This window comes from Cygnus atratus, chromosome 19 (genome assembly GCF_013377495.2).
Source record: "Cygnus atratus isolate AKBS03 ecotype Queensland, Australia chromosome 19, CAtr_DNAZoo_HiC_assembly, whole genome shotgun sequence".
Lineage (NCBI taxonomy): Eukaryota > Metazoa > Chordata > Aves > Anseriformes > Anatidae > Cygnus > Cygnus atratus.
In genome coordinates this window covers 5,898,315-5,924,677 of record NC_066380.1, presented here as the reverse complement: position 1 = coordinate 5,924,677, position 26,363 = coordinate 5,898,315, and the positions used below count along the sequence as shown (strand labels likewise).

At 60.6% G+C, this 26,363-nt stretch overlaps 1 protein-coding gene across 2 annotated transcripts; it reads left to right on the top strand.

The window, feature by feature from the left end:
* Window positions 1-20,667, top strand: PRRX2 (paired related homeobox 2). Of its 2 annotated transcripts, none has more exons than XM_035555038.2 (4): window positions 1-253; window positions 17,155-17,339; window positions 17,473-17,651; window positions 18,178-20,667. In XM_035555038.2, the coding sequence occupies exons 1-4, from the start codon at window positions 10-12 to the stop codon at window positions 18,293-18,295; spliced, it is 726 nt and encodes a 241-aa protein (XP_035410931.1). In that variant the 5' UTR covers window positions 1-9; the 3' UTR covers window positions 18,296-20,667. The 2 variants fall into 2 exon arrangements, with proteins under 2 accessions (XP_035410931.1, XP_035410930.1); XM_035555037.2 differs by having other exon boundaries at window positions 18,160-20,667.
* The last annotated feature ends 5,696 nt before the right edge of the window (window positions 20,668-26,363 follow it).

Sequence of the window (26,363 nt, the reverse complement as noted above, 5' to 3'; positions counted from 1 at the left end):
GTGGGAGCCATGGACTCGGCGCCAGCCTTCGCCATGGACAAGCCGTTCGCCCCCGGCACCGTGCGCGGTCCGGAGCCTCCCGAAAACCCCCAGGGCCGGAAAAACTTCAGCGTGAGCCACCTCCTCGACCTGGAGGAGGTGGCGGCCGGCATGAACGGGACCCCCCCCGCCGGCCCCCCACCCGCCGGGGGCGGCAAGGCGATGCCGGAGCCGTCGGGAGGCAGCAGCGGCAGCGAAGCAGCGCCCCAGGACGGTGAGTGCCGCCGCCCCGGGATGTACCCCCCCCCCCCCCGAACCCGACAGCCCTAGGGTTGGGGTGACCCCCCCGCACCCCTTTGCCCCCCCCCGCCCCGGACCGGGTTACGGCCCGTGGGCAGCGCCGAGCACGGGGGAAAAAGGGGTTCGGGGTCCCCCCGAGGACGGGGTGGGGGGGCGGGATGGGGGACGAGGATGTGGCGGGGGGAGGCTGGGGGGGGGGCCGTCGGAGGGGTGGGCGACCGGGGGGGGGGCTCCGGGATGCCGGTGGGAGAGGAGCCGCCGCCGCCCCGAAAGTCCCCGACGGCTGGGACAGGGGGACACAGAGCCCGGGGGCAGGGGGACAGGGACACCGGGGACAGGGGGACACCGCGCCGGGAGGGGAGGCACCGGGCACCGGAGCTCGGGGGGGGGGGGGGGGACACGGGCACGGCACCGGCCGGGGACACCGTGCCGGGGGCTTGGGGACACCGCCGCCACCGGGCGTGCCGGCTGCTGGCCGGTGCCGAGCTCCCTCCCGGTGCTTGCCGGGGCTGCGAGGCTGCGCCCCCCCCCCTCCCGGGGCTCCCCGGGTCGGTTTCTGCACCCCGGGAGCGGAGGCGGCCCCGGGGGGAGCGGGGGGACCGGCCCCGGGACCGGCCTTTGTCCGTGCGCTCCCCCCCCGGGCCAAGAGGTGGGAGCCGGTGGGAGCCGGTGCAGCCCCCGGAGCGCAGCCCCCGGAGCGGGTCTCATCCTGCCCCGGGATGCTGGGGACGGGGCTGGGGCCGGGAAACCTCTCGGTACCCCGGGTCTCGTCTTGTCCGAGCGGGAGGAGCGCTTGTACCGGGACAAACCCGCTCCGCCCGGGCGCAGCCCGGCTCTGGAGCGAGCAGGATTGGCCCCGTCCCTGCTGCACAGCCCCGCTCCTGGGGTACCTGGAAGCCCCCCAGGAGTCCCCTTGGGGTGGTGGAAAGGAGAAGGGGCTGGGGAGCTCGGGGTGGAGGCGCAGCCCCAAAACCTGCTGCCAGGCTGGGCTCGGGTACCCCCAGCTTGTTCTGCGCCCTGCCCAGGGCCTGACCCGTGCCTGGCCAGGGGAAGGGGGCTCAGCCCCCCTAGAGCTGCAGTGAGGGGTCCTGATGGGAGCAGGGTGCACCCCGTGCCTCCTCCTTGTGTGCGCCTTGGGGCTGAAGCATCCTTCTTTATTCCCTGCACAACCTCCTTCCTCCGCAGGGAGAGCCCCTGGAGCCCCCCGCCCTGCGCTCTGCTCGCGGTGCTGAGGGCTGGGTGCTGCTTTTTGGGATGGTTTCGGGTACTTTTGGTGGTGTTTTCCGTCCTCCTTCCCCTTCCCCGGGGGGTTTGTTTGTGCTTCTCACATTGCCTTTGGGACCGTGTGGAAGCTTTCGCCCGGTGATGGGATCATATGGGGGGGCTGCAGGCAGCACGGGGTGGGCACAACTTTCAGACACCCATCCTGTCCCGCAGCAGCAACTCATCTCAGGGGGCTATTTGCAAAAGGGCAGAGAAATTACCGCACTGCTGAAATCCCAGCATACCCCAAAGGGGCTCAGCGGGGACCAGGGGTGATGCAAGTACCAGAGAGAGAGCCGAGGGGGCTGGCTGATCCTCACCAGCCCATTTTTTACCCTAAAAGCCCATTCTTCCTGGGGCAGAGGCCCCGTGGGTTTTGGCACACCGATCCTGGCACCACCTGGACCAGGGGGATGCTTCCCGTTGGCACCTGCTTCCGCAAAGGCACGGGGACAAAGACACCATCGGCATCTGGGATGCACCAGCAGCGCGTGCGGGAATGGAAACCTTTCTCCCCACGATCCCACCTGGAAAGGGAAATACCTGAGCGACGGGAGCTGAAAGCAGCAGGAAGACGAGCAAGGAAACAGAGAGAGAAAACCCCTGTGCGTGAACACACTGCCGTGTGGGACCGTTACCACTGACACTGCCGGATCTGGGATGCACTTTCCGAAGTCGGGATGGGGAAACACCAAACCCCACGCAAACGCCCTGCCCTTGCGAGCAGCAGATCTCGCTACGCATCTGCGATTCTTTTGGCATCAGCGTGATGACAGCAGAGGAACTTCTCCTGGTAGCGCTAGCTTTTATTGTCACCCTAAAGCGAAACAGGCTCCTGGCGTCTTCTCTCGTCTTCATCTTCGCCATCACTTTTTTTTTTTTTCCTCCTACCGGGTGCAGGTTTGGAGCCCCACGGGTTGGTGGCAGCAGGTTAATATCAGTGCAAACGGGCCCCGTATCTGACTGTGTCTCCGCAGGCTGCGGCTCTGCATCTGGCCGGGCAGCGGTTATTGGGGTCATTGCGCTGCTGGGCTGTAGAAAGGGTGGCCCCAAACCTGCTGCGGGCACCCCCCTCCTCCGTGCAGGGCTCACCATGGCCTGTGGATGCTGGAAAATATTGAGGCAGGTTTTATGCTTTGATGAGGAAGATCTGGGCCCTCCTTGCCCTCCCTCAGCACCCCAAGTCCCGCAGCCCTATACCTGGGTTCCTGGGCTGCTCAGCCCCTGCCCCAAACCAGCCCCGAGGGCACCCAGCGCATCTTTGCCGAGGGCCGGGCGCAGATATCAGCTGTGCAACACGTTTCTCCCAAAAGATAAGAGGCAGAAATCCCACAAGCCAGGCAGGACAGCGGCAGAGGAAATGCCACGGGGGGCAGCGAGGACTCGTCCCGTCCCCGTCCTGTCCTCCCCCGGAGCGGCGCGGCAGCCTCCTGGCGAAAACCTTCCGCACAACTTCTGAGGTCTTGAAAGCTTGTTCACCTCCTTTCATTAGACTAACAAATAATGTGTAACGCGAAACATCTGTTAACAACAGCCCTTAATGTTCTCAAGATGATAAAGCAGGAGGGTAATTTTAGCCAGCAGGCCCTGACTGATGGCTTTTCAAACAATGAGCGGCCTTTTGGTGCTGCCTGCAGATGGGAGAGGGTCGGGCACTGGCTCCAGCGGACGCTTCTGGGGCTGGCTGGGAGCTGGGTGTGAGCCACCGGCGTGATGGGCTCGGGGAGGGGCTGCGGCCCCATGGGGGCATCCCCAAGGATGGGGTTGGGTGGGGGAAAAGGTGCCCGTTGCCTGCCCGACGTGATATTTTGGCTAGTCCCAGCGGTGAGATGGGAGCGTGCGATGGGACGGGGCCAGGTGGCAGCCCCAGGCACCCCACCAGCAGGTCCAGACCCTTCCTCGCCCCATCCCCTTGTTGGGAAATGGGGTGGAAGAATTGCCCTTGGTCCCACGATGAAGCGAGGGGAGGCTGCACCCAAAGGGGCAGAAGGGGTTAAGGTGATGGATGTTACAGCAAATCAGCTTTAATTACACAAACAAGGACAGAAGAAAAAGGAGAGGTGAGCTTGGTGACAGCAAGACCCAGCAAGGGACTCTCTTTTGGGGTCAAACGCTGGCCAGTTGTCCCAAGCAGTCCCAAAATTTCCCGGGGTCCTAGTTCACAAAACACGTTTGTGCCGTGCCTGTCCTGCCTTCCCAAACGCTGCTTGTCCCCACCAGGCGGGGGCACAGCTCAGGGACACCTCAGCTGCTGGAAAAGAGTTGGTTTGTGCCCGTGAGGCCCTGGGAGCTGCCTTCCCTGGGGTGTTTGTGCACATACTGGGCTGCAATTAGGGACAGCATCATTAACTCGTGGCCAACCCCTGAGCCTGGCCCAAGGGGAGCACAGGCCCCTAGGGACCTGCAAATCTCAGCCCTAAAACTGCTGAAATTTCCCCTGCGCCTCCCCCGGGGGGCTTCTGGCTGATGTCTGCAGATGCTCAGCAGGGGCTGGGGGTGTCAGCACCACGCTTCACCCCCCTTTGAGCCTGCACAGAAGCCGCGAGCCTCCTGCAGGGCCCTTTTGGGGACTGTCCCTGCACAGAGCTGGGAAGGGTGGCACCCGCCGGGGGGGCCAGGGGAGGCGAGCTGCCTCGGTCCTTGTAAGGCCAGCACAGCCAGCACGGGCGGCACACTGGGCTGGGACAGGAGCAAAACTCACGTGGCCGTGGTGTCCAGGGGCTGTGTGCCACCATCGCTGTCCCCAGGATGTGGGGACATCTCCTGCCCTGCAGGGAGAGATGCAAACCCCAAGGCAAGGGGGTTGTGTCCACGCAGGGGTGCTGTCTGTGGAGCTGGGGGGGGGGAGGGGGGGGCAGCACAGCCAGGCTGGGTGCCCAAGCCCAGCACTCACCCAGAGGTTCAGCATCCATCGTGCAGGTTGATTAACTGCCAATTAATCATGGTCGACTTCGCAGATGGGATCCGAGCACGTCCCAGTCAAAGAAATAATGGGGAGGACCCACCTTGGCCCTAACCCCCAGCCTGCAGCACAGACCCTACAGCCAGACACCCCCTCCCCAAATGGTCACCCCACATTACTGCCACGGGACCCCCCCCCCCCATCCCGCCTGGTGGTTCCACGGGTGCGGTGGGACAGGTCCCCAGGTCTTGTGCATCCAGAAACCCTGCAAACCACCCCGAAAGAGCACAAACCACTGCCAGGTGCGGGCAAGGAGAAACCCCAGCTACAAATCGGGTTTCTGGCGTGGGTACCCCGGTACCACTGCTCCCTGCTTCCCCATCCTCCTCCAGCCCCCAAGGGTGCCACGAGCTCACCATCACCCTCCTCCTGCTCGCTGGGAGGATGCTTGCAGCCCCGGGCTGCTTTCAAGCCCTTACAGACTGGTGGCACCTGGGCCCCAATTTGGGTGAGATTTGCCCACAAATGGGCTGAACGCCCTCACCTGGGCTCCAGGACCCCCTCCCAATGTGCACACCTTGCAGCTCGGGGACCCGCAGCCCCAGGCAGTGGTGCTGTGCGCTCGCAGCCCTTCCCGGTGAAGAAATACCAGCACGTGTCGTGCAGCGTTTGCACGGCTCTGTGGGGCTGCTCGCATCAGTGCCGGGGGAGAGGGAGCCACTGCCATGGGGAGAAGAGAAAAAATCCTAAACCAAGTGCCTGGAAATTCCCCTTTTCCCCCCGTTGTTGTGATTTTTCTCCCCTCTGCGTCCCCAGCGAGCCGGGTTTTCAGTGGCACCGCCGTAGGGGATGCTCCTTCCCACCTTCTTTCCAGCAAGGAACGGGTGTGAAAACCTTTTCTTGGCAGGGTCCGGAGGGGACAGTGGGGTCCTGTGTGCTTTGGGGACACGGGGCCTTGCCCTGCTCCATCAGGAGCCCCCCCAGCACCTCCGGGTGCCTGGTGCCGCCGTGTCCAGCCCAGGGGGAGCCAGGGCACGGGGACACCTTGCCTGCCCCCCCGGGCTGTTATGTCTAGCATGACCAGGAACAGCTCAGTGCAAGACTATTTCCCCTCTCTTTTTGGGCTGTTATTTCAGGGAATGGGGCTGATTCACAGGAAAAATATGAAATTTTCGGCTCCGCACGGCCAAGATGGGCGAATTTCAACGAATCAGCATTTTAAGAGAGCCTGGGCGTGTGTCTGTAGCTGGGAGGCTGATGAAATGATTTAGGGCTTTGAGGCTGCCTGGTTAGAAACCCTTCCTCTCTCCCAGGGAGCGGGGCGATCGCCCCCTTTCCCAGGGCTGCTTTCCTCCGGCAATGGGCAATTCCTCCCCCCCCCCGGGGGCTGTGAAATAATTGAGCCGAAAGGACGGGGTTGGAGGCAGGATGGGGCCCGGGTGCTTTGCTGCGGTTAAGCCCCTGATGGCTCGGGGCTGGCAGAGCCTGGGCGTCCCCCGGGCTGGCACCGTGTCCCTGCCTGCGGCGCGCTCGGCAGGAGCAGCAGCTGCAAGGATTTATCCTGCGGGGGGTGGCGGGGCTGGGACAGCATCCCTGTGCCACGGGGGAAGCCCGGAGCATCCTGTAAAATGCCAGGGTCGGGGGCTGAGCTGGGAATGGAGATGGGTTGAGCTCAGGGCGAACACGGATCAGTTTTATCCCAGCTGGAAAATGCAGCAGGGAAGAGGGAACAAGCTCCGGGCATCGGTGGCCAGGGGCAACCATCCCCTGTGTGGGGCCAGCAATGACCAGGGAGGATGGGGACAGCCAGCCCTCCTGCTGGGAAGGGACTGCCTTGGGCTTTCAGGGCAAGATCTATCACCCGCTTACTGCCATGCTTCAGAACTGGGTTGTTTTTTCACTGGACACCCCCAAATTTCTGAGAATTTGTTAAAAAAACCCCTCGCCCTCGAGGCATTCCCAGCACAAGGGACGCGTGGGTGCGGGCGACCTTCCCACGGCGTACCGAAACCGTCAGCATCCCTCGCCGCCCCCAGGGACCACCCCCGGCACAGGGACCGGGGGATGCTGCGGGGGATAGGACCCTCCTGTGTATCCCCGGGTGGGGTGGGGGATAAAGGGGACGCTGGCTCTGGAGGGGCTGGCAAGATCGTCCCATCCTGGGGCAGGGGACACCTCTGGGGACACCAAGGGGACAAGCAGGGTCCTTACTGGGGACGGGGCTGTGCCTGGCACCGGGCTGCAAACAGCAGCTCCCCGGGCAGGCGCTAATTAAGCAGGGGACCTAACGAGGCCGCCGTGCTGCTCCTGCCCCCGGGGCTGGGGGGACAGTGGGCGGGCTGGGGGAGCGGGAGCGAAGCCGCCGGGGGGCTCCGGAGCCCTCAGAGAGCGGCAGCGCCAGCCGCCGGCCCCCTCCCCTTCCCTCCTCTTCCCCCTTTGGAGCGCATATAATAAAGCAGCTTTTCAGCTGCGGCTGCAGTGATAGATCAGGAAGAATTGTATGAGTCTATTAAAGTCTGTGTGTCTCTGAATGGAGACTGTGGCTAAGCCAGGCGCCAGGCTCTCGCATTGAACCAGATGTGTGGAGGCGCCATCCTTTCCAGCCACTGAATCTGAGAGGCTGCAGGCTTCACACGCAAGGAAACTGGAGTGCACATGGCAGGGGAGCCGGGGGAGCGCCGGGGAGCACATGGCAGCGCTGGCGCAAGCGGGGCGCAGGGGAGGGGGCAGAGCCCGGCCCCGGGGGGGGAAGCACCCGCGGGACAAAGCTGGAGCGGGGGCATCGCGGCCGTGGCGGTGCCTCGCCAAGGTGTAGGCTGCTCCCCGGGGCCTGGGGGGTGTTAACGGGGGGGTGGAATTGCACCCTGAGATGTGTGGGGCATGGCAGTGTTGGGGGGGGTGAATTGCACCGTGAGATCTACGGCGCATAGTGGGTTTTAGGGGGTGGCATCGCATCCCGAGTTGTACAGATCATGGTGGTTTTTTGGGGGGTGGCATCGCAACCCCAAGCTGCACAGGGCATGGCAGTGTTGTGCGGTGCGTTGCACCATGAGATCTACAGAGCACGGTGGTATTTTGGGGGGGGTGGCATCACACCCCAAGCTGTACGGAACATGGCTCTTTGGGGGGGGGGGGGGGTGCATTGCACCCTGAGCTGTACAGAGCATGGTGGTTTTTAGGGGGTGGCATCACACCCTGAGCTATAAAGAACCATGACATTTTTGGGGGGTGGCATCATACCCCAAGCTGCACAGGTCACGGCGTTTTTTTTTGGGGGCGGCTTCACACCCCAAGCTGTACAGACCATGGCATTTTTTGGGGGGTGGCATCAAAACCCCAAGCTATACAGGGCATGGCAGTGTTTGCGAGCGGGTTGCACTGCCCCCTGAGCTGTGCAGGAGGTTGATGGGGGGGTTACCTTGCTCCCTGAGCTGTGCAGGCCATGGCGGTGGTATGGGGGGGCTGCATTGCACCCCGAGTCGTGCAGGGGGACTGTGTTGTACCCCAAGTCATGCAGGACACTGCAGGGCCACCGTGGGGGAATTGCACTGAACCCCGAGCCGTGCGGGCGCTGCAAGAGGGACAGGAACATCACAGTGCAGCCCCTTTGTGCCAGAGATTGGTGAGCATCGATGCGGGTGCGTCCCATTGCACCCCAAATCAGGGGGACTGGCGATGGGGGAGCCCCGCATCGCGCCCTGAGCCCTGCACAGCCGTGGCCGTGGGACGCTCCCTCCTCCCCGATTTCACTTTCGCAGCCTCGGCCGGCCACATGTCTGTAATTTGGGGGTTGTAAATACCTCAGGGGGATTCCTAAATTAAAAAAATAACTGTTTTCGTTTAAATTAAAAGACACTGCAGCGTTTCTATTAGTATTAGAGGTTTATGAAACCTAAAACAAGTGTCAGAACTGAACTACCAGGCACTGTCCCCTCGGTGCGCGTTGGCTCCGACACCACCAGGGTACCCATCAGGTTGTATGTTTTAACGAGATTCACAGAAGAGAACCCAGAGGTTGCTGAATGGTGCCCCAGGACCCCAAACAGCAGCCCCGATGTGTCCCCCACAGCGCTCCTGGATGGGTTTTGGGGTCCCAAGCACGGCAAGAAGGTGCTTGGGCTCCCCAGGGAGCCAGAGGGGACGGCACTGGTGTGATGAACGCGAGGGTCTCGGCTCTGCCACGCTTTGCAGAGCAGGACCCCGAAGCAGCCCCCCTACCCCAACACCTCTGAGCCCCCCCCAGCATCATCCCGCAGCCAGCACCTGCCCCCGGGATCCTGATCCAGGATCCTGCGCGTTAACCTGGAAACGGTTAAACGGGCTGGGTTTAGAAAAAAGAAAAAAAAAAAAAAAAAAAGAAAAAAGATACGAGCCACTTATTAAAATGAATGTTTTACAATAAATTTGGCGAGAGGCCACCGACCTCAAATGAAAACCAGACCGAAGGACAGCAATTCTGCTGGCTGGCGAGGGTTTCCAGGATGAATGCGTGTGCAGGCGCCCACGGGGTGCTCCTCGGAGCGGGTCGGGGGGGGACGGGGTCCCCAATGGCACCTTGTGCCCAGCCCTCGCCCACCCAGACGTGCCAGTGGCCCTGTCCTGGCACCGTGACCCATGGCCATGGGCTGCAGGGTGGGTTTTGGCAGGTGCTGGTGTCGGTGCTTGCTGATGACACGGGCGCTTGGTGGCATCTCAGCCCCCAGCTGGCCTCAGAAAGGAGGAGAGAGGCAGACGGGTGCCAGGGGCCGGTCCCTGTGCCCAGAGCTGGCCTGAGGGGGGGTCCCATGGGGTTTGCGCCGTCCCCCCCGGTCCATGCACGCCCTCTTCCCCCCGTCTTGGCAATGACCCTAATGCAATTAGGTCTGCGCTCTAACCTGGAGGGCTGGTGTTGGGTTTCAGTGCCAGATGCCATTGGGGCTGGCTTGCTACGGGTTTTTGCTTATTAAATTTCAAGAAACCACCTTTTTTTTTTTTTTCCTTTTTTTTTTTTGCTGGGGGTGGAGAGGAAGGCTGTGATTGCCATGCCAGGGGGCTCTGGCTGGGAGCCAGCCCCCTACATAGTGTTCCTGCTACGCAGCCATCGCTGATTATTTTTATTTTCTAAGCACCGTGCAAAACTCCCCGGGCGCTATCCATGCTGGGACGGGCAGGGCACCCGTGCCCCACCCGGGGAAAACCACTTTGTAGTCAGAGCAGAGTTTTCAGTGGGGCTTCGCAGTCGCAGGTGGGTGCTGCTGCCCGGGTTGGTGCTGCATGAGTCTCGTTAGCGTTAATTAGCTACACATGCCCAGTGCCCTGCTGGGAGAATGCGTAACCTGGTACGGCAGGCGGGCGATGTTAGCACCTCTGTGGCTGCGGCGGGGGAGCTGCGGGGTCATGGTTCTGGATGCACCAAGTGGGTCTGAAAGTGGTTGTGCCTGTGGGATGGGAGGGAAGCAGCATGCGGCCCCATAAGCCTTAGTGCAGGATGGTGGGGTCTGTCCCAGTGTCGTCCATCCCAGTATCGTCCATCCCAGTATCATCAGTCATAGCACTGTCCGTCCCGTCCCGTCCCGTCCCATCCCATCCCATCGCATCCCATCCCATCCCATCCCATCCCATCCCATCCCATCCCATCCTGCAGTGCCTGTCCCCTCTGCCCACCCCGGGACGGACCCCAAAGTCCCCCGGGGCTGTCCCAAACCTCTCCATTTCTGCAGCTTTCTCCTCCCTCGGTCCTTGATTTCTCACACACCGCAGCAGCCCGCTCCCACATCTGTTAGCCATCACGGCGCTGCCAGGCCCCGCGCTCAGCTATTTTCCTGCACGGCACCGGCGGCGCTGGTGAAGCCGAGAGGCTGCGCCCCGGGTGGGTGCCCGGGGGGCCCCTTGGCAGGGCGATGCAGCAGCCCGGGGCTCAGCACAGACCCGGCGCTGGGCTCTTCCCACCACAAGTAGCTCTCCTGGCTGGCAGATGAAGGCAAAATTCTGCCCCCCCCCCGTGAATGCCTCCTGGCCGGGGAGGCTCCCCACCGGTGGCTGGGGCAGAGCCAGCGCCTTTTGTTGGCCCGCAGGCCCCTGCCGCGGGGGCTGGCAGTTTTGCGGGAGAACAAAATTAAAAATTCCCGGTCCCCCGTTGCTTCTGTGCTGCTCAGCACTTGGCCTGGCTCAGCACCATGAACCCACCGTGGCGCAGCTCCGGCCACGAGCATCCCCCCCGAGGAGCCCCCCCCGTCCGGTGCATGCTCTGCGAGCATCCTCGGGCACAGCCCCACCACACACACCGCGTCCTTATAGCCTCCATATCTGCCTTTTGACCCATTTGGGGCATTTTCAAGGGACGTCCCACAGCGGGAATGGCACCAAGGAGTTTTTTTAGGGCTCCGTGTGCCCCCAGCCCCATTGCTGCCAGGAGCCCTGATCCCCCTGAGTCTCTGAGCTCTCTCCGTGCCGCCGGGGAAAGCGGGGTGCAGGATGAGTGCTTATTTATTTACCGGGTGCTGTGTTCTGGTAGCAGCCAGCAGCTCGGGCGAGTTGTGCAAGCGAGGCACGCCCAGAGCAGCCTGGAGGCCAAATGAAAACCCCTCGGTGCGCAGAAAGCGCCCGGCCCCGGCCGCGCAGCTCCCGTCACCAACGGGGACACCAGCTCCGCTCCGTCCCCACGGGGACCTGGCACGAGGGAGGCGATGGTTGGAGATGGCACAACCGTTGGGTCGGGTGCTGTGGCTGCCTCCTCTGCTCCTGAAAGCCTCCGCGAGGCCGGGCTGACCGTGGGCACGGGAGGGAATTTTTTGTGTGCGCCCAAGGGAGCCTGAAGGATGCATGAGGTCGGTGCCCGGGGCTGGTGCCACCCATCACCACGGTCTGACGGAGCCTTGCGGCCCTGCCTGGGGAGTTTTGTGTCCCCACTGGGGTTGTTCTGGGGAAGGGAAGGGCAGGACCAGGCCCTTGTCCCCAAGGCAATCCACCGAGCGGCCAGGGATTGCTCTGGTGGAGAGCTGGAGGAAATCACAGGCTTCGTCTTTCAGGGTGTCCTCCCCAAATCACAGCATCCAGGTCATCTCCTGGCTGCTCCACTGCCTGTCTCCTTGTCCCCTCCTCGCTGTGACATCTCCCGATCTCGTTCCTCCGGGGCGCTTGGGTTTGCAGCAGAAAAATCACCGCCTTTTCTGGAGAGCTGACTCCGAGCTGCAAGCGTGGCTGCTGCGGGGCTCAGACTGTCCCTATGAGACGCGGCATCCCATGGGACTGGGCTGCTCCTTTCCAGCTTCGTTCTGGCCCCCACACCCCGTAACCCTCACGGTCCCATGAGGTGTGAAGATAAGGATGGGCCAAAACCGAGGTGATCATGGCTTTGGTGACACATAGCAGCCGACGGAGGGTTTTGAGCGCAGGCCGGGCACATCCCCGCGGGGATCCAGGACGAGGTCCTGCTGCCCTTTCCCCAGAACCTTCCCTGGGTTCCCCGCAGCACCGGCGGGCAGGACCCTGCCGAAAAGCGGGCGTCTGCGGCGCTGGGTGGCTGCTGGCTGGTGCGGCGGCAGCTCCACAACCATAAAACAGCCGGCTGCTGCCTGTCAGTGAGCAGAGGCTAAGACCCTCCCGGGACAGCCTTGGCCTCTTTCTTGGTACAGGCTTTCTCTGCTCCTTTTTAACGGAGACACTTTTCCCCCAGCAAAACTGGCAGCCTGTAAAAACGTGTCAGCGTTTCAGTTTTTTCACAATTAATGAGGTGAAACATCCTCGGAAACATTTCGCTGTAATGTTTCTCCGGTAGCTGAGACTTGCCCCTCTCTTAAATTTTTCATGTAGGCCACTTGAGCCGGGAAAGTTTCCTTCGGACTCAGCACATTTGGACCCCCCCAGGTCTCCCTGGCCTCCCCCTGAGGCTGAGGCTTTGCTGGGGTTTTGGGGGAGCTGGGGCTGCTCTGGAGGCGCAGGGAGAGGCGGTGGGATGGGGCAGGGACTGGAGCCCTGTGTTGACAGCGGGAGAGCCCAGAGGAGGGCTGGCAGCCCCAGGACGCCCCGAGAGCTCGGAGTGGGGCTGGCAGCCCCGGGACACCCCGTCCCCATGCCCATGGGGTGGTCCTGGGGTGGGTTTGGGCGATGCAGCATCGTCCTGAGCAAAGCTGGGTGCTGGCACCCCGGGGCTGGTGGCCCCAAGGGTTTCTCTGCGGGAGCTTCCAGCTGCTCCTCACCTTCCCTGGGCTTTTGGAGATGATTTGGGGAGATCGGAGGGGGATGCTTCCCAGCATCGCTTCTGCCACCAGCCCTGTGCCTCCTGCTTCCCATGGAGGGGGACAGACCCCTCTCCGCGCCCCCATCCTTCACCCAGCTCCGTTCAGAGCACAGACCCAATGTCCCCAGCTGCTTCGGGCAGCTCGGCTGCAAGTTACGGGAAAAAAAGGATCCGGAGCAGGGGGGGAAACCCCCAGGGGGAGAAATTCCCGGAGCAGAGAGCTCTGCTCACGCCGCCCGGCACGACCCCAAGGGCAGCGCTTCCTCCCCGATTACGGGGCTGCGAGGAACAAGTTAACCGGCCGCGCACGGACGTCATCGCTGGAGCCTCCTCGCTTCCCCCGAGTATATAAAGGGATGAAGGCAGTCCACATGTTTACCAAGAGAGAGACCATGGGAGAAATGAAAGACATTGTTTTTCCAAAGGATTTCTTGGCTGTAAAAGGCCTCCACCACCCTGCGGCTTCCCTGATGAAGGCCCAGCGTTAATTTGTTAAATCCACATCAAGTGCCCGGAGAACCAGTTGTTTATTTTTGCTAATTCAGCCGGCCGAGATCAAATTGGGGTTTTATTTGTTAAGGATAAACCTTAATTAATAAAAGCTATTTATTTGGTTAGAGCCGGCCGCAGCCTGAGGGTCAGATATGCCGCGATCATTATTTCAAGTAAAACAAACCTAAAACGTCTCTCAACAGTTTGAAAAACGTAGAAACTTAGAGGGCTGAATTTATTTGTCTTAGGAAGAATTTACAGCTAATTCCCTCCAGGCTATTTCAACCCTTAAATTGTACCCAAGAAGAAGAAAGAAAGAAAAAAAAATGCTGTTCCAGGAGGAGCAGGAAAGTAAATGGTACGGCAGATTTGATCATCTGGCTGGGGGGTGGGGGGTGGAATTTAAGGCTTAAAAGGTCCTTGGCAAATGCCTTGCAAATAAATGGAACGTGTGAAATAATTTAACGGCAGACAACTGCGGCCGGGCCGGGGCTCAGGGTCGGTGCTGCGATGGAAAATGGAAAGCATGGGAGGAGAGGGAGCACCGAAATCCGTCCGGAGGGTGGGGAGGATGCTGCGAGCATCTCCGCGAGGCCAGCACTGGCCTGGAGCTGGGGACAGCCCCACGGTCCTAAATCCAAGCTGGAGCCTGGGTGGAAATCCAGCACGAATCACCAATTTATAGCCCTTGATGTCTGCTGGTTTAGGGCTCCCGCAGCCCGGCACGTCGTTTCTGCAGAAAACGAGTCGAAGCACGGGGGAAAAGGGCAAGAGGCGGAAAAGCAGGCTTGCTCCGTGCTCAGCTAAACCAACACGGCTCTGACCCAGCAGCGCTGGGGCCACTGCTTCTGCAAATGGGCCACGACCGCGCACTCCCCCCTTACCCTGCGGCGGGGCCGTTCTCCAGCAGCACGCGGTCCTGGCGGGGCTCCTGCCCTCGTCAGCGCGCTTTGGGGCACCACTGGGGGTCCCGAAGTGATTCTGGGGACGCCTGTGCCGGCAGCCCCGGGGCTTGGCCCCATTGGGACGTGTCGTGCCGTGAGCCATGGGGCTGTGTGAGATGCTGAGCCCCCCTCCGCCCTCCCCAGTGCCATCCTTTGCTGGGCAGTAACATTATTCCCCTGTTTTCCCCCCTTCCCCGTGCTTTTTTTTTCCCCCTTCAGCGGAAATTGTAATCAGTGGAAGGTAAATACACCGAGGCGAGGGGGGGGTTCCCAGAGGTCCCCTCTGACCTCCGGCTTGGACAATCAACCAAAGCCCCAGCCACGCTGCTGGCAGCCCCCCCAGGTTACAAGTGACAAACGCGGAGGCTCAGCTTTCACCAAAACCTCCCCCCAGCCTCCCCAGTCGAGGCTTCGGGGGCAAAAGAAATTCAGCATCGAGCTGTTTTTGACTTCGGGCTATTGCGACTCTTATTCTTGGAAACCCATCTGAGTGCAGAAAGGTTTTCTGATTCTGCCATGAGGGTTTTGGTGAATTTGGTTAAATCTGATTCCCTCCGGCTGGCGACGGGGTGGCAGCGGGTCTTTGGGCTTCATGGTGGCAGTGACATGGGGACGGGACCCAACCTGACCCCATCTGTGCTCCCTGGGTGCTTTGTGGTGCTCGTTTTCATGAAGCTGACTCAGGTTATGAAGGTGTCCCTTATAGCAGCGATCCATCCCAGCTCTGCATGCTGTGAGAGTCAATTTAAGCAAGCCCTTCTCCTCCTTTTTCATTTTTTTTTTTCCAATTCAGGATGGGCGAGAGCAGCCATCGCTTATGGAAAAGTCCTATAGCCAGAATTTTAACCGGGAGGAAATCAAATAGGGTTCATAAATTTTATTTATACATTTAATAGCGGTCTGTTGAAACCATTGCCTGGAGCCAGCTGGGCGGGGGCAGCGGGGGACAGCACTTTCTGACCCAAACCCTGGTCCCACACTTCTCCAGGAGCCTCCAAAGTGAGCACAACCCACAAGCAGGCGCTGCTTGCCCGCTCCGTCCTGCATGTCCTTCCCGGCCCGTGGCCCCGATTCGGTCCCAAGCTCCCAGAAAACTCAGGGACAACCACGGCCGGACTCCATGTATTTTAATCCAGCGGCTCGTTAGCTCGCTGAAGGAAAACAGGACCAAAAAAGGAGTTTAACTAAAAGGGGCAACTGGAAAGCAGAGACTGGCAGAACATTTGAAGCGGCAGAAACAAGGGCTGGAGGGAATCTGGGGAATTTTATTTGTGAGCCTTTACGCCAACCGCAGCAAGGGGCAGCCTGCATTCTCCCAGGCAGAAGAAGGGCCCCAAACCCACACGTATCACCAGCACGACACCGACCAAAACGTCTTTGCCCTACCAAGAAGCCCACATCCCACCTACAGCGGCACGGGCAGCTCCCAGCCCAGCGCATGGTCAACCAAGGTCCAAACGCACCCGGAGCATGATAAGAGACGGTGGCTGAAGCAATGCCACGGGGGTTGGACGGAGCTGCTTGTCCTCCTGGCCATCCCCTCCAGCCCCAGGATGCTTTTTCTTCCCCACGGTCCCAGCAGCTTGGCCCCATCATGGCCAAAATGTTGCAGCATCCCTGTGTGCGCCCAGGGACTGGGTACGGTGCCATGTCCCTGCGCCTCCTGCTTGTTCCCCCCGTGGGTCATGGTGCTGGAGGCATCCCTGGTACTCCCAGACCCTGCCTCTGGTCCTCGTGTGGCCAAGCACTGGAAAATTGACCTGCTCCTTCCAGGCCATGGCCAGCAATAGAAATAACCGACCTGCAGCCCCTCCTGCTCTGCCGCATCCCCCCAAGCCATTCGTGTTTCAGGGCTGGCTGTCCCCGAGCGTGATGCACAAAGGGACCCGAGGGGCTTGGTGGAGAGCTTGCTGGCAGAGGTTTCACAGCTTGAGCTATTCAGAATTAAGGGCCAAGAAGGGTTTTTTGGCCCTAAGATCCTGGAACATGTAGTTTCCTCCTGCTCAACAGCTCGGTGGTGTCTTGAAGCAGGAGAGTTAAGATCCCTTCCAGTAGATTTTGTTACTTGCTCATGTATCGTCTGAAAATGCTGCACGTCTATTTAATAAGTATCAGGATAGCTTATTAGCAAGTATTTGTTTCTTCAGCACAGACAGGGAGCAGTAATTCCTGCCATCGTGGCCTCTGCACTGATACAGAACAGAAAACCCGAATATAACCCTGCTATGAATCAGAGCGATGCCATAAAACTATTAACATTTCAAATAATTCCCAAATACTTTCCCACCAGTAGGTACAGATTGGATCCAGATGCTTTATTAATGGAAAAAATAATTACCCAGTACCTCCGTAAGGAAGATCAGCAGCACGACGCGTTTCCCATGAAGCCTTTGCAGGCAGCAGGCTGGGTATCAGAAAAAACTCTTCACAAACTTGCCTAAACCTGAGGATCTAGTGACAAAGAGGAGATTAATCCTGGCCTGGCGGAAAGCCCAAGATCAATAGGGAGAAATGAAGCTACACCCTCCGCTCCATGCTTCCACGAGCCAGCGGAGGCTGAAACAAACACGGGGGGAGCTGAGCCCCAAGGGATGCGGTCATGTTTCTCCCTGGCTGCACGGATGAGGTTTGGGGAGCATTGAGGTTTTGGCTGCGGGATGGTGTTGCTCCAATGGAGCTCCAGAGGCTGCTGGAGGTGGGAGCTGAGCCCCAGAGCTTGGAGAGGTGTTGGTGCTGAACCTCGGTTTAGGAAGGTTTAGGAAGGGCCGAGCCCAGGACACCTCTGAGGTCTGGGTTCAGGACGAGCGCTGCCCCACGGGAGTCTCTGGAGGCTGGCAGCAGAAATCAGACCCCAGAGGTATTTAGCCAGGCATGAGGACACCAAACTCCAGCAGGTCCCGAAATAGGCTTGGATTCTCGTGGAGGCTGCGGGGTTGTGTGCATGTGGCCATCACACGTGCCCAGGGGATCGGGGCTGGTCCTGAGCAGCTCCGCACGGAGGAGCCTGGTGGGGTCTGTGGGATCTCACGGGGCCTCTTCTGCGATGTCCCCCCCAGGCGAAAGCCTGAGCCCAAGCCGCGGGGCGGCCAAGAGGAAGAAGAAGCAGAGGAGGAACCGCACCACATTCAACAGCAGCCAGCTCCAGGCTCTGGAGAGAGTCTTTGAGAGGACGCACTACCCCGACGCCTTCGTGCGGGAGGAGCTGGCCAGGAGGGTGAACCTCAGCGAGGCGAGGGTCCAGGTGAGCGCAGGTTTGTGAGGCAGAAGAAGAACCCCTCTGCCTTCCTCCCCCACAAACCACCAGGGTCTGGGCGGTGGGAGGGACACCGGGGATATCCCCAGGATCCCACTAACACCTCCCCTTCCCCGTGCAGGTCTGGTTTCAGAACCGGAGGGCCAAGTTCCGCCGTAACGAGAGGGCGATGCTGGCCAACAGGTCAGCGTCGCTCCTCAAGTCCTACAGCCAAGAAGCCGCCATTGAGCAGCCCATGGCACCGCGGCCCACGGCGCTCAGCCCCGAGTACCTCTCCTGGACCAGCACCTCCCCGTACAGGTGGGTGCAGGCACCGACAAGGACAGGGCACCGGGGCAGGGACCGTCCCCACCTCCGTGGCAGCCCCGTGCTGCTGCCGAGGACACGGGGAGCTTTGCAGGGGCCAAAGGAGCTAGGGGCAGGAGCTCACCCGGGTTTGTTCTGGGAACCCACACCAGCCCTGGCTGCACATCCTCTGCCCCCTGCAGAGCGGCCTCCATGTGTTTTGGGGCTGGGGGGGCCTGGTCCCCACGAGGGGCCCTCCTGGCCTCGCGCTGACCCTTCCCACATCTCGGCACAGGGGGTGGAGCAGGTCCCTTTGGTTCCCAGCTCTCCAAAAGCCAGAGGCAGGGCCTCCTGGCACATACTTTGAGGGGTTCCCACATGCGTCCAGCCACATAAAAATGCCGAAGAGCATTGACTGCTCTTGTGGGAGATGCCTAAGAGGGAGCAGCCGATGAGGGCTGGGAAGCTGGCGGGGCGCGGGGACTCCTCGGCTGTGCCTCATTCCTCCCCGCTCCCCCTGCAGCACTGTGCCGTCCTACAGCTCCAGCGGGACCGCGACGCCCACCCAAGGGGTGAACATGGCCAACAGCATTGCTAGCCTGCGCCTCAAAGCCAAAGAGTTCAGCCTCCATCAGAACCAGGTGCCGACCGTGAACTGACCGGGGGAAACCCCCCCGTGGCCTCATCCAGGACGCAGAGTGGGGTCCTGCACCGGCCGGCACGACCCCGCCGCCCACCCAACGGCTCAGCACCTCTCCTCTCCTCTCCTCTTCCCTTTTGAAGGTAGAGTCAAGTCCCAGTCCGAAGTGGCACATAATTATAGCCACATATGGAGCAAACTTGGTTAGAAACTTGCTTTTCCGCACACCCTTATAATAAAGGCTATATATACACACACATACCCCCCGCACGCTCTTCGAGGACAAACAGACTTGCCAAGCGAACAAGAATTTGCTTCCAAACATGGAAGGATCTTGGACTTTTGGATTTGACCAATTTGGGTATCTTGCCTGGAGAGCCAAAGAGTTATTGGGTCTTCTCCTCCCGCAGGGCCGGCATGCAACGCCGGGAGGATCACGAAGCTGTGTGAGACCGATCTTTAGGGCCCCCCCTTTGTGCTGGGCTGCCACCCGCGGCGCTTGCCCGTGCGGCCGAAGCCGACCCGTGCCTTCACCTCCTTGTGCATCGCCAGCCGTGGGGCTCGGCAGAGACTTTTGCAAGCCAAAGGCTCTTTCCCAGTGCCTGTGCCACTGGGCTCTGCCCCTCCCCAGAGGAGTGAGTGGGGTTGGAGCATCCCAAAATCCTCACCGGGAGCCCTCGAGCTGTGGGGGGACATCGCCGCACCCCGGCCAGGCACCACCGCCCTACGGCCGTGGGTTTGCCAGCAATCCTGCAGAGCCCCAGGTCATTGAACCGTCCCAGGGAAAGAGAAAATTGGAAAAAGCTGTTGGTTTCAGCTGAGTAGGCGGCTCCCGGCGCTTCGTGCCAACGGCAGAGCCGGCTTCATCTTCCGGAGGCACAGCCTCCCCGGCGGCAGCTCCGCAGATGTGCCGCGGAGCCCGCGGCCGGAGGCTCCATGGGGCATTTTTGTGTTTGTGCTGAAAGGAAATGGTTTCCCCCTCGCCCCACCCCAGCACGCAGCCAAACGAGGGGGCTCCGTTTTGCAAAGCGGGCCCGGGAGAGGCAGCCTCACCCCGGGCCTCCAACACCCACGTTGCAGCGATGCAGGACGAGCCAGTGGTGGGGTGGTGGAGGTTGGATCCCAGGGACAGTGTCCTCGGGAGGCCACGGAACCCTCTGCAAGGAGCAGCAGCCCAGCGCCAGGTTGGACGGGTGGAGAAGGCACCAGCCCTGCCTCTGCAGAAGGGCTTCACCCAGCCAGGCCAGTGGAGCAAATACCGAGTGGACAAATCTCAGAATCACAGGGGTTGGAAGGGACCTCGAGAGATTACCATTGAAATACAGCAGCAGAACCCAGGGTGAAGGCAGGGATCACTGAGATAAGCACCCACCAGTGCGCAAAGCCAAGGCCAAAAGCACCCAAACCCCTCGCATGCCCACCCGAGAGCATCCTGTCCCTCTTTCCCCAGGGCTCTGGCTGCAGCCCTGCATGGTTCCCAGCGGTGACACCAGGACCTCGGGGACACCCCAGGTGGTGCCTGCCCGGGGGCTTCACCCAGTGCATGGAACCCCCACGGCAGCCAAGCTGGGGGCAAGCCTGGCCCCTAACCTGCTCCAACCTCCCTGCCCCATGCTCTGCAGCCGGCGGGGGCACAACCAACACTGCCCACCCCCCCTGGAGGTACAGTCACCCCAATGGGGGTACAGCCACCCCAAATGCCCAACCTGGACCCCTAGTCCTTCTTTTCTCCCCTGTGCTCAGTGGGAAGGACACAGCTCCCCGGACAGCCACAGCGAGACACCGCAGGGACCTTGTAGAGCTGCCGGGGTGGGGGCAGATTCCCCATAGAGCAACCCCCCCTCCCCCAGGAACAACTCTGGGGCGGGGGGGCGAGGGGGTCCCATTCCCATGGAAAACACGGGGCTCTTTTTCCAGTCATATGAGATGAAACCACAGGGATATAAATGTCGCTGCCTCTTTGCGAGCATTAATGAAAATAAACCCATCTAATAGTTTGCAGATGCCGTTTCTGTAAACCTAAAAAAAGCAGGGAATAAATATTTCTTCACTAAATATCTATATGTATATATATATTTGAAAACATTCGTTCCTAATCTTCGGGCCCCTCCTTCGCCACGCTCTTGGCAGCTTATCACGGATTGTCAGTCAGCGTCGAAGGCTCACCGAGACGAGACGCAAATTGCACCCACGGAGGGATATCAGGACGGAGGGATTAGTGTAACCTGAGCTTGCTCTCTCCCTTTCTATTTGTACATTTCAATTACTTGTAACAAGATCCACGGTGGATTTTTAATTTTTTTTTTTTGCATGTCTGTGTTTTTGGAAATTTTTTGTAAGGTTTTTGTAAAAACAACTCTTGTGAAATAATGGAGGAATAAATATTTTACTGAGTAGAGATTTGTCTGCACACAGGATGGGGACGTGGCTGCTCCCCTACCTGCCCTGGCCAAGTGGCACCTCGCAGCCCCCCCGGGCTGGTGAGGGTTTCTCTGCCCAGGGCTGCTGTTCATGCCAAGAGTTGCTGCAGGTCCCCTGGAAGGCTTTGAAGGATGGGGAGAAGCCCCATCTGCCTTCACACCTTCCCCTGTTTGGACCCAAATTGCATCCTGGGGTCCCAATTGGTCCCTGCACCCTGGGAGAGAGGCAGGGGGGAGCACACTGGGGGGGGTCCCATGGAGCCAGGGGACCTCGGTCCCGCAGCTGAGCCCCATCCTCAGGCTGGGGATGCTCACCCCGGTGGTAGGAGGTGACCAAAGTCAGCCTATCAAAGGCCCCACATAACAGCCAGCTGCAGCACCTTGCCAGGTCCATCTTACTTCATTACATGGCCACAAGTGTGGGCTATGAAGGGAAAGAAGCATCTAAGAGGTGGGCTCAGCTCACTTTTCCCCTTTGAGATCCACACTGGGAGCAGCAGAACTACCAGCACCTGCCCCCAGCAGCCTGCAGACCCCCTGGAGCAGCAGCTCACGTCCCCCAGCAGCAGGGCAAGGGGCTGAGATGGGACGAGGCCAGCAGCAGCTGGCAGACCCCTGGCTGCTACATTGTCAGGTCAAATCCAGCGTCACAAATGGGGGTGGAAGCCTCCGACCACTAATTGATGTTCCACAGATGTCATGGAAGAGCATCTGTTACAGAAGTCCTGACCTCCTAGGATGAGCGTTTGTCTGCAGGCACAGCAAAGACCAGAAAAGTACACAGATTTGGGAGCCAAGAGAACAGGCAGAAAGATCTGGACCTGCCCGGAGAACTGGAGGAGAACTTGAGCTAAGGAGGTGGCCTTCTGCGCTCCCATTGCAGCCACGTGCTGATCCCAAGGACATTGACTTGGTAGGGGCTGAGCATCACCAGGAGCAGGAGTCAGCACCAAACCCAGCTCTTCCAAGCTCCATCCTGTGCACCAAGGCAGGCACTAGCCTGATGAATCAGACCCAGCACTGACAGCTGGTGAATGTAAGGACCAGAAGGGCTGGAACAAGGCACCGGCTCTCACAGGGCTCCAAAACGCAGGAGGACAGCAAAGGTGACACCGAGCGGTCCCAGACAATGCTGCCTGCAGGAAGATCCAGGCCGTGGTGGTGCTGAGCCCCAAAGCAGCAGTGGTGCAATGCCAAGGGGTGAGATGTGCCCAGGGAAACCACCTGAAGCGCCTGGCTGCTGCTCACAGCATCGGGCTCCCACAGACCAAAAACCAGCGGGCTGAGTGGTAGGAGCTCTCCTGCCTTCCCACCCTGCCATCGGTTCTGGGGAGGGAACCCACGGGGTGGCCACACGGTAACTGCTTGGAAGTCAGAAATCCTCCACGCTCCAGACACAGAGCTTTGCGTGTGGATCGGGCAGATCCGTGGACAGACACAGGAGAGATTTTATCTCAGCACCTGCAGCCGTGTGGATGCCCACGGCCAGCCTCTGGGACTCAGGCACCCCATGTGCAATTTGGGGAGCAGCTCTGCAGGGCACGCACCCCACAAAGCCACACCAACCCCCTGCGCTAGCTGTGGTCCCACACAACAGCAGCTTGACCACCCCACGGGCTTTGTGCTGCTTCACTGCTGCTCCATAACCACTTATTTGCCTCTTCAATAAGTGACTCCTTGTAGATCTTTATGGCCATTTGTCCTGCCTGGCCCCAGGCAGGGAACATCACCCAGGCAGCATCCTCACATCCTCAGCATGTGGCCAGTGCAGAACATCCCCTTGGAGGGCATCCAGCCCCGAGTCAAGAGACCCTTGGAAGCGAAGACCTTGCAGATCCCAGGGCAGATTGCTCCAGTGACTCATTCCTGTTAGCTGCTGGAAATATGTCACTTATTTCCTGCCTGTGCTGCCCCAGCTCCACTGCAGCCCCTGCTCGAGCAGAAGGTCCCAGCCGATGTCCTGCTGGCTCCGGGAGCTGGTGGGCTGCAAGCCAGGAGCCAGGCAGGGTCCGCACACCACCAGGGAGGGGTCTGCCAGCGATGGGAAGCTCAAAGGCACCGTGCTGCCTCCTCGTCTCCCAGCACAGGGGACTTCTCCTCCTAGGGAGCGGTCTGTCATGGACACATCCATCACCAGAACCGATTTCTGGTCTCCATCCCCACGCCCTAGCCTCGGCTGGAGGCTGGGAGGGTTGCAGGGACGTGGTTTTCGGCCTGTTTCTTTCCCTGAAGCAGCTGGTTTTCAGCCAGCCGAGTCCCAGATGAGAGGTCTCAGCTGATGGAAGGACCATCCCGCACCCCTCTCCTTGTCCCTGACCCCACAGCCCGATGCCTGCACGGGGCTTTCCGCCCGATGAAAACCTGAAGTTCGCCCCTGCGATGTTTTAACGCGAACGATTTTTTGTATTGTCATCAGCACCGGCTGCCACGGCAGCGAGACAAAACAGAGCTCACATTTTCCAGCTCGCAGGGATGCCAGCCCGGTTATCCCCGTCCAGCCCGGTTATCCCCGTCCAGCCCGACCCCGGCAGGCACCTAGCGGCACAGCACCCTCCCCTCCGGCTGCGCTGAGCCCTCTGGTGGCAAGGGGAAGGTGCAGGGCCCCTCCAGGTCCCCCCGCCACCACCTCCTGCAAGTCCCCACTGCGGGGCACCAACACGTCCCCTCCTGGCCCAGGGGATGCGACAGTCCCCCCAAAAACCCGAGCTGTTTGGAGGGAGCACCTCCGCCCCGCAGCGGGTGCTTTGCTCCTCGCTGCCCCTTTCCAAAGCCCCAGAGGACGCAGCCCAGGGCCGGTGCGGGGCTTTAAGGGGCTGGGTGGGGGCTGCCCCTTAAATCTGGGACAATCTGGGAAGCGAGACCCGCTTTTGCAGCGGGTGTCACAAAGCCAGAGTCACAGCGCACAGCACGCTTGCTGCTCGGAGCCCCCCTGTGCCCCTTCCCCAACCCGCTCCCAAGCAGCCGCCCCAGGACCCCCCCGGCTGCCCCAGGACCCCCCAAGCCCCCCCGATAGCAGCACCAAGGAGCAAAGTCACCAAATCCTCAGCAGGGGACAGACGGGCTCGACGTGGGGCACAGAGGAGGGGGTCCCCCAGCTCCAACCCCCTCCCCTTGTCCTGCCCAGGACCCTCAACCCCCCCCAGCACCCAGCACCCCGGCTCCCAGGCGGGGGTCCCCTTGTCACCAGGGCTGGGGGTGGCTCTGGGGTGCCTCCCTCCCGGCCCCCCCGGCAGTGGGTGCTCCGGCCGGCCCGCTGCCACACGAGGGTGCTGCAGCACCACGCAGCGGAGCGCCGGGTGGCCCCGGGGCCGCCAGCGGGGCTTGGGGTCAGAGCCCGGCCCCGCAGCTCCCTCCCATCGGGTTTTCCAGCAGGGATTGGAAACGTCTCCCCCCGTCTCACAAAGCGGGGGAACCCCCCAGCCTCATGCTACTTGCCCCAAAAACCAGAGCCCCCCACCACGCCGCTCTGCCCCCTCCGCACCCACCCCAGCGCAGCTCCTTCTTCCCGGGTGCCCCCCAGGACACACCACAAACAGGGCAGACCCCACAGCTCAGCAGGAGAAATCCTCCAGGATAAGGCTTTCCACGGGCTACCTTGAGCTCTGTAAATGCCAGGGACCAGGAGGGAAACACTCATCTTTTCCCAGGGGCCAAGCCTCCTGCATGCCTGTACCTGTAGAGCTGGCTCTTCCCTCTGTCCCTGAGTCACAGGAACCCCAAATCCTCATGGGGAATAATGGGATTTGCATGGCAAAACCCTACAGAGGGGACAAAAAAAAAAAAAAGCTTGCTAGAGGAAGTGGGATTTAGGGTGAGGACGGAGCAGGCTGTGCACACATGGAGATGCCCCAGGGGAGACTTGGGCCAAGAGCCCAGGGGAAGGTGAGGATGGAGCAGGGTGGGAAGGGGCAAGCACAGAGCCCAGGGGAGCGAGGTGGCTGCAGGAGGGGAAGGGGCTCCTCGCTGGGTCCCCGCTTGCTTTTCCCCCACCTCCAGAGTCCCAGGGCTCAGCTGGGCGGAGGGGAAGACACGTGCTGGCGGAGTGACTCATATTCAAATCCTTCAGCACCAAACTCTGCAGATGTTTGGTCCCAGGTGGGTTGTGCAGGGTGAGCGTTTCATGTCTGAGCCAGGTGTGAAAAACAAACCGTTGGCACATGCAGCACGCGCGCTAACCCGGGGACTGGTAGGTGCAGCCGCAGCCCCTCCAGGAGCTGCAGGGGACACCGGGGATGCCTTCCCCCTGCACCGAGGCCAGAGCAGGAATTTGGAGCTTCAGGATGACATTTGAGCCAGATGCCCAAAGCCAGACGGAAGTGAAAGGGCTGAAGCCGCCCTGCACAGCACAGGGAGCACCGCTGGGTGAAGGTGCCGCCTGCAGGAGGCTTGGGGTGCAAACAGGGAGCTCCTCGCTGCTCTGCATCCTCCTGCCCCAGGGGACAGCACCTTGGCGTGCACTTGTGAACAGACCCGACCTCCTCAGGGCAAGAGGGACAATATCTGGCTCCATCACCCATCTCCCCCCCCTCAAAACAGCCTGCAACACCCTGGCTCCCCACCAAGCCTGCTGAGTGCCCACCCAGGCTCCCTATTTCCCCATGTGCAGCCAGCGCCGGTGGCCGTGCTGGGGACAGCCAGCAGCTCCCAGTGACACGGTGCTGGTCCCAGTCCCGGCCGTGCAGGGACCAGCCGGGCTCTGTCCGGTCCCCCACCCGCCTCCAGCGTTTCAAAACAAGCGTGATGGTTGGGCCTCTCTGAAGTTTGCCTTGTGGGCTTTTTCTGTTTGTTTTCTTGGAGCCAGGAGAGTTCACGTTCCCAAGCTTTTTTTCCCTACAGCCAGTACAGCAGGGTTTATTATTTTTTTAATAAAAAAAAAAAAAGCAAGCAGAGCTCTGCACATAACCTCAGCTTCCCCGAGCAGGGCACCAGCCCCAGGCACCAGAACAGCAGCTCAGAGGAGGCTGGAAGAACTCGTAGCTCTGGGGGCTGGGGTTCCTGCAGCCCCGCTTCTTCCTTCCCATCCCGAGTCTCAATCCAGCTACATCCCAAAACACAGCAACGTGTACTGGATGGAGTCCATCTCACAAAGCCACCGCCTCTCTCGCTTGAAAACAAAAAGCAGAGGGAAAGAAGCGCCTGCCAAGGGGAACCATTTTGTCCATCCCAGCCACCTAGCGCAGACACAGGGCGGGCAGCGCCTCCCAAACACCGACAGCTTAAGAAGACAGGAGGGAGCCAGGGAGGTGAGGGTTTTGCTTCCTAGCAAGTTACAGCAAAAGGAGGGGGCTGCTGAGCTCAGAAAACACAGGTGGCTCCTTTATAAGGCACAAGGACAGAATGGAAAGCAGCTACATCTTACCTGCACATCTCCAGCCCTCCGGGATTTAAGCACCAGCTTGGCTCCATGGGGAAGAAATACAGGCAGGGTACAGAGAAAACTTGCTTGGAAAAAGCATCTCCCATTGGGAGCAGGGATGGAGAGGAGCTGGGAGGCACACCAAACCTGACAGCAGCCTGCTGCTCTAGGCAGTACAACCAAGCACAGCTGCTTCACAAGCCTCAGCTCTGCTAAATTTAAAGGATCAGCACAAATGATGCCCACCTGGAAAAAAAAATTCCTCTGCAGGGCAGGTCGGCCTGGAGGAGGGGGTCCTCGTCTCTCCAGGA

Excerpts from the sequence above, each read along its gene's own strand:
- PRRX2 (XM_035555037.2), top strand. The coding sequence starts at position 10 with ATGGACTCGGCGCCAGCCTTCGCCATGGACAAGCCGTTCGCCCCCGGC. Across the intron at positions 254-17,154 it reads CGAAGCAGCGCCCCAGGACG|GCGAAAGCCTGAGCCCAAGC; the intron begins GTGAGTGCCGCC and ends TGTCCCCCCCAG. Across the intron at positions 17,340-17,472 it reads TCAGCGAGGCGAGGGTCCAG|GTCTGGTTTCAGAACCGGAG; the intron begins GTGAGCGCAGGT and ends TTCCCCGTGCAG.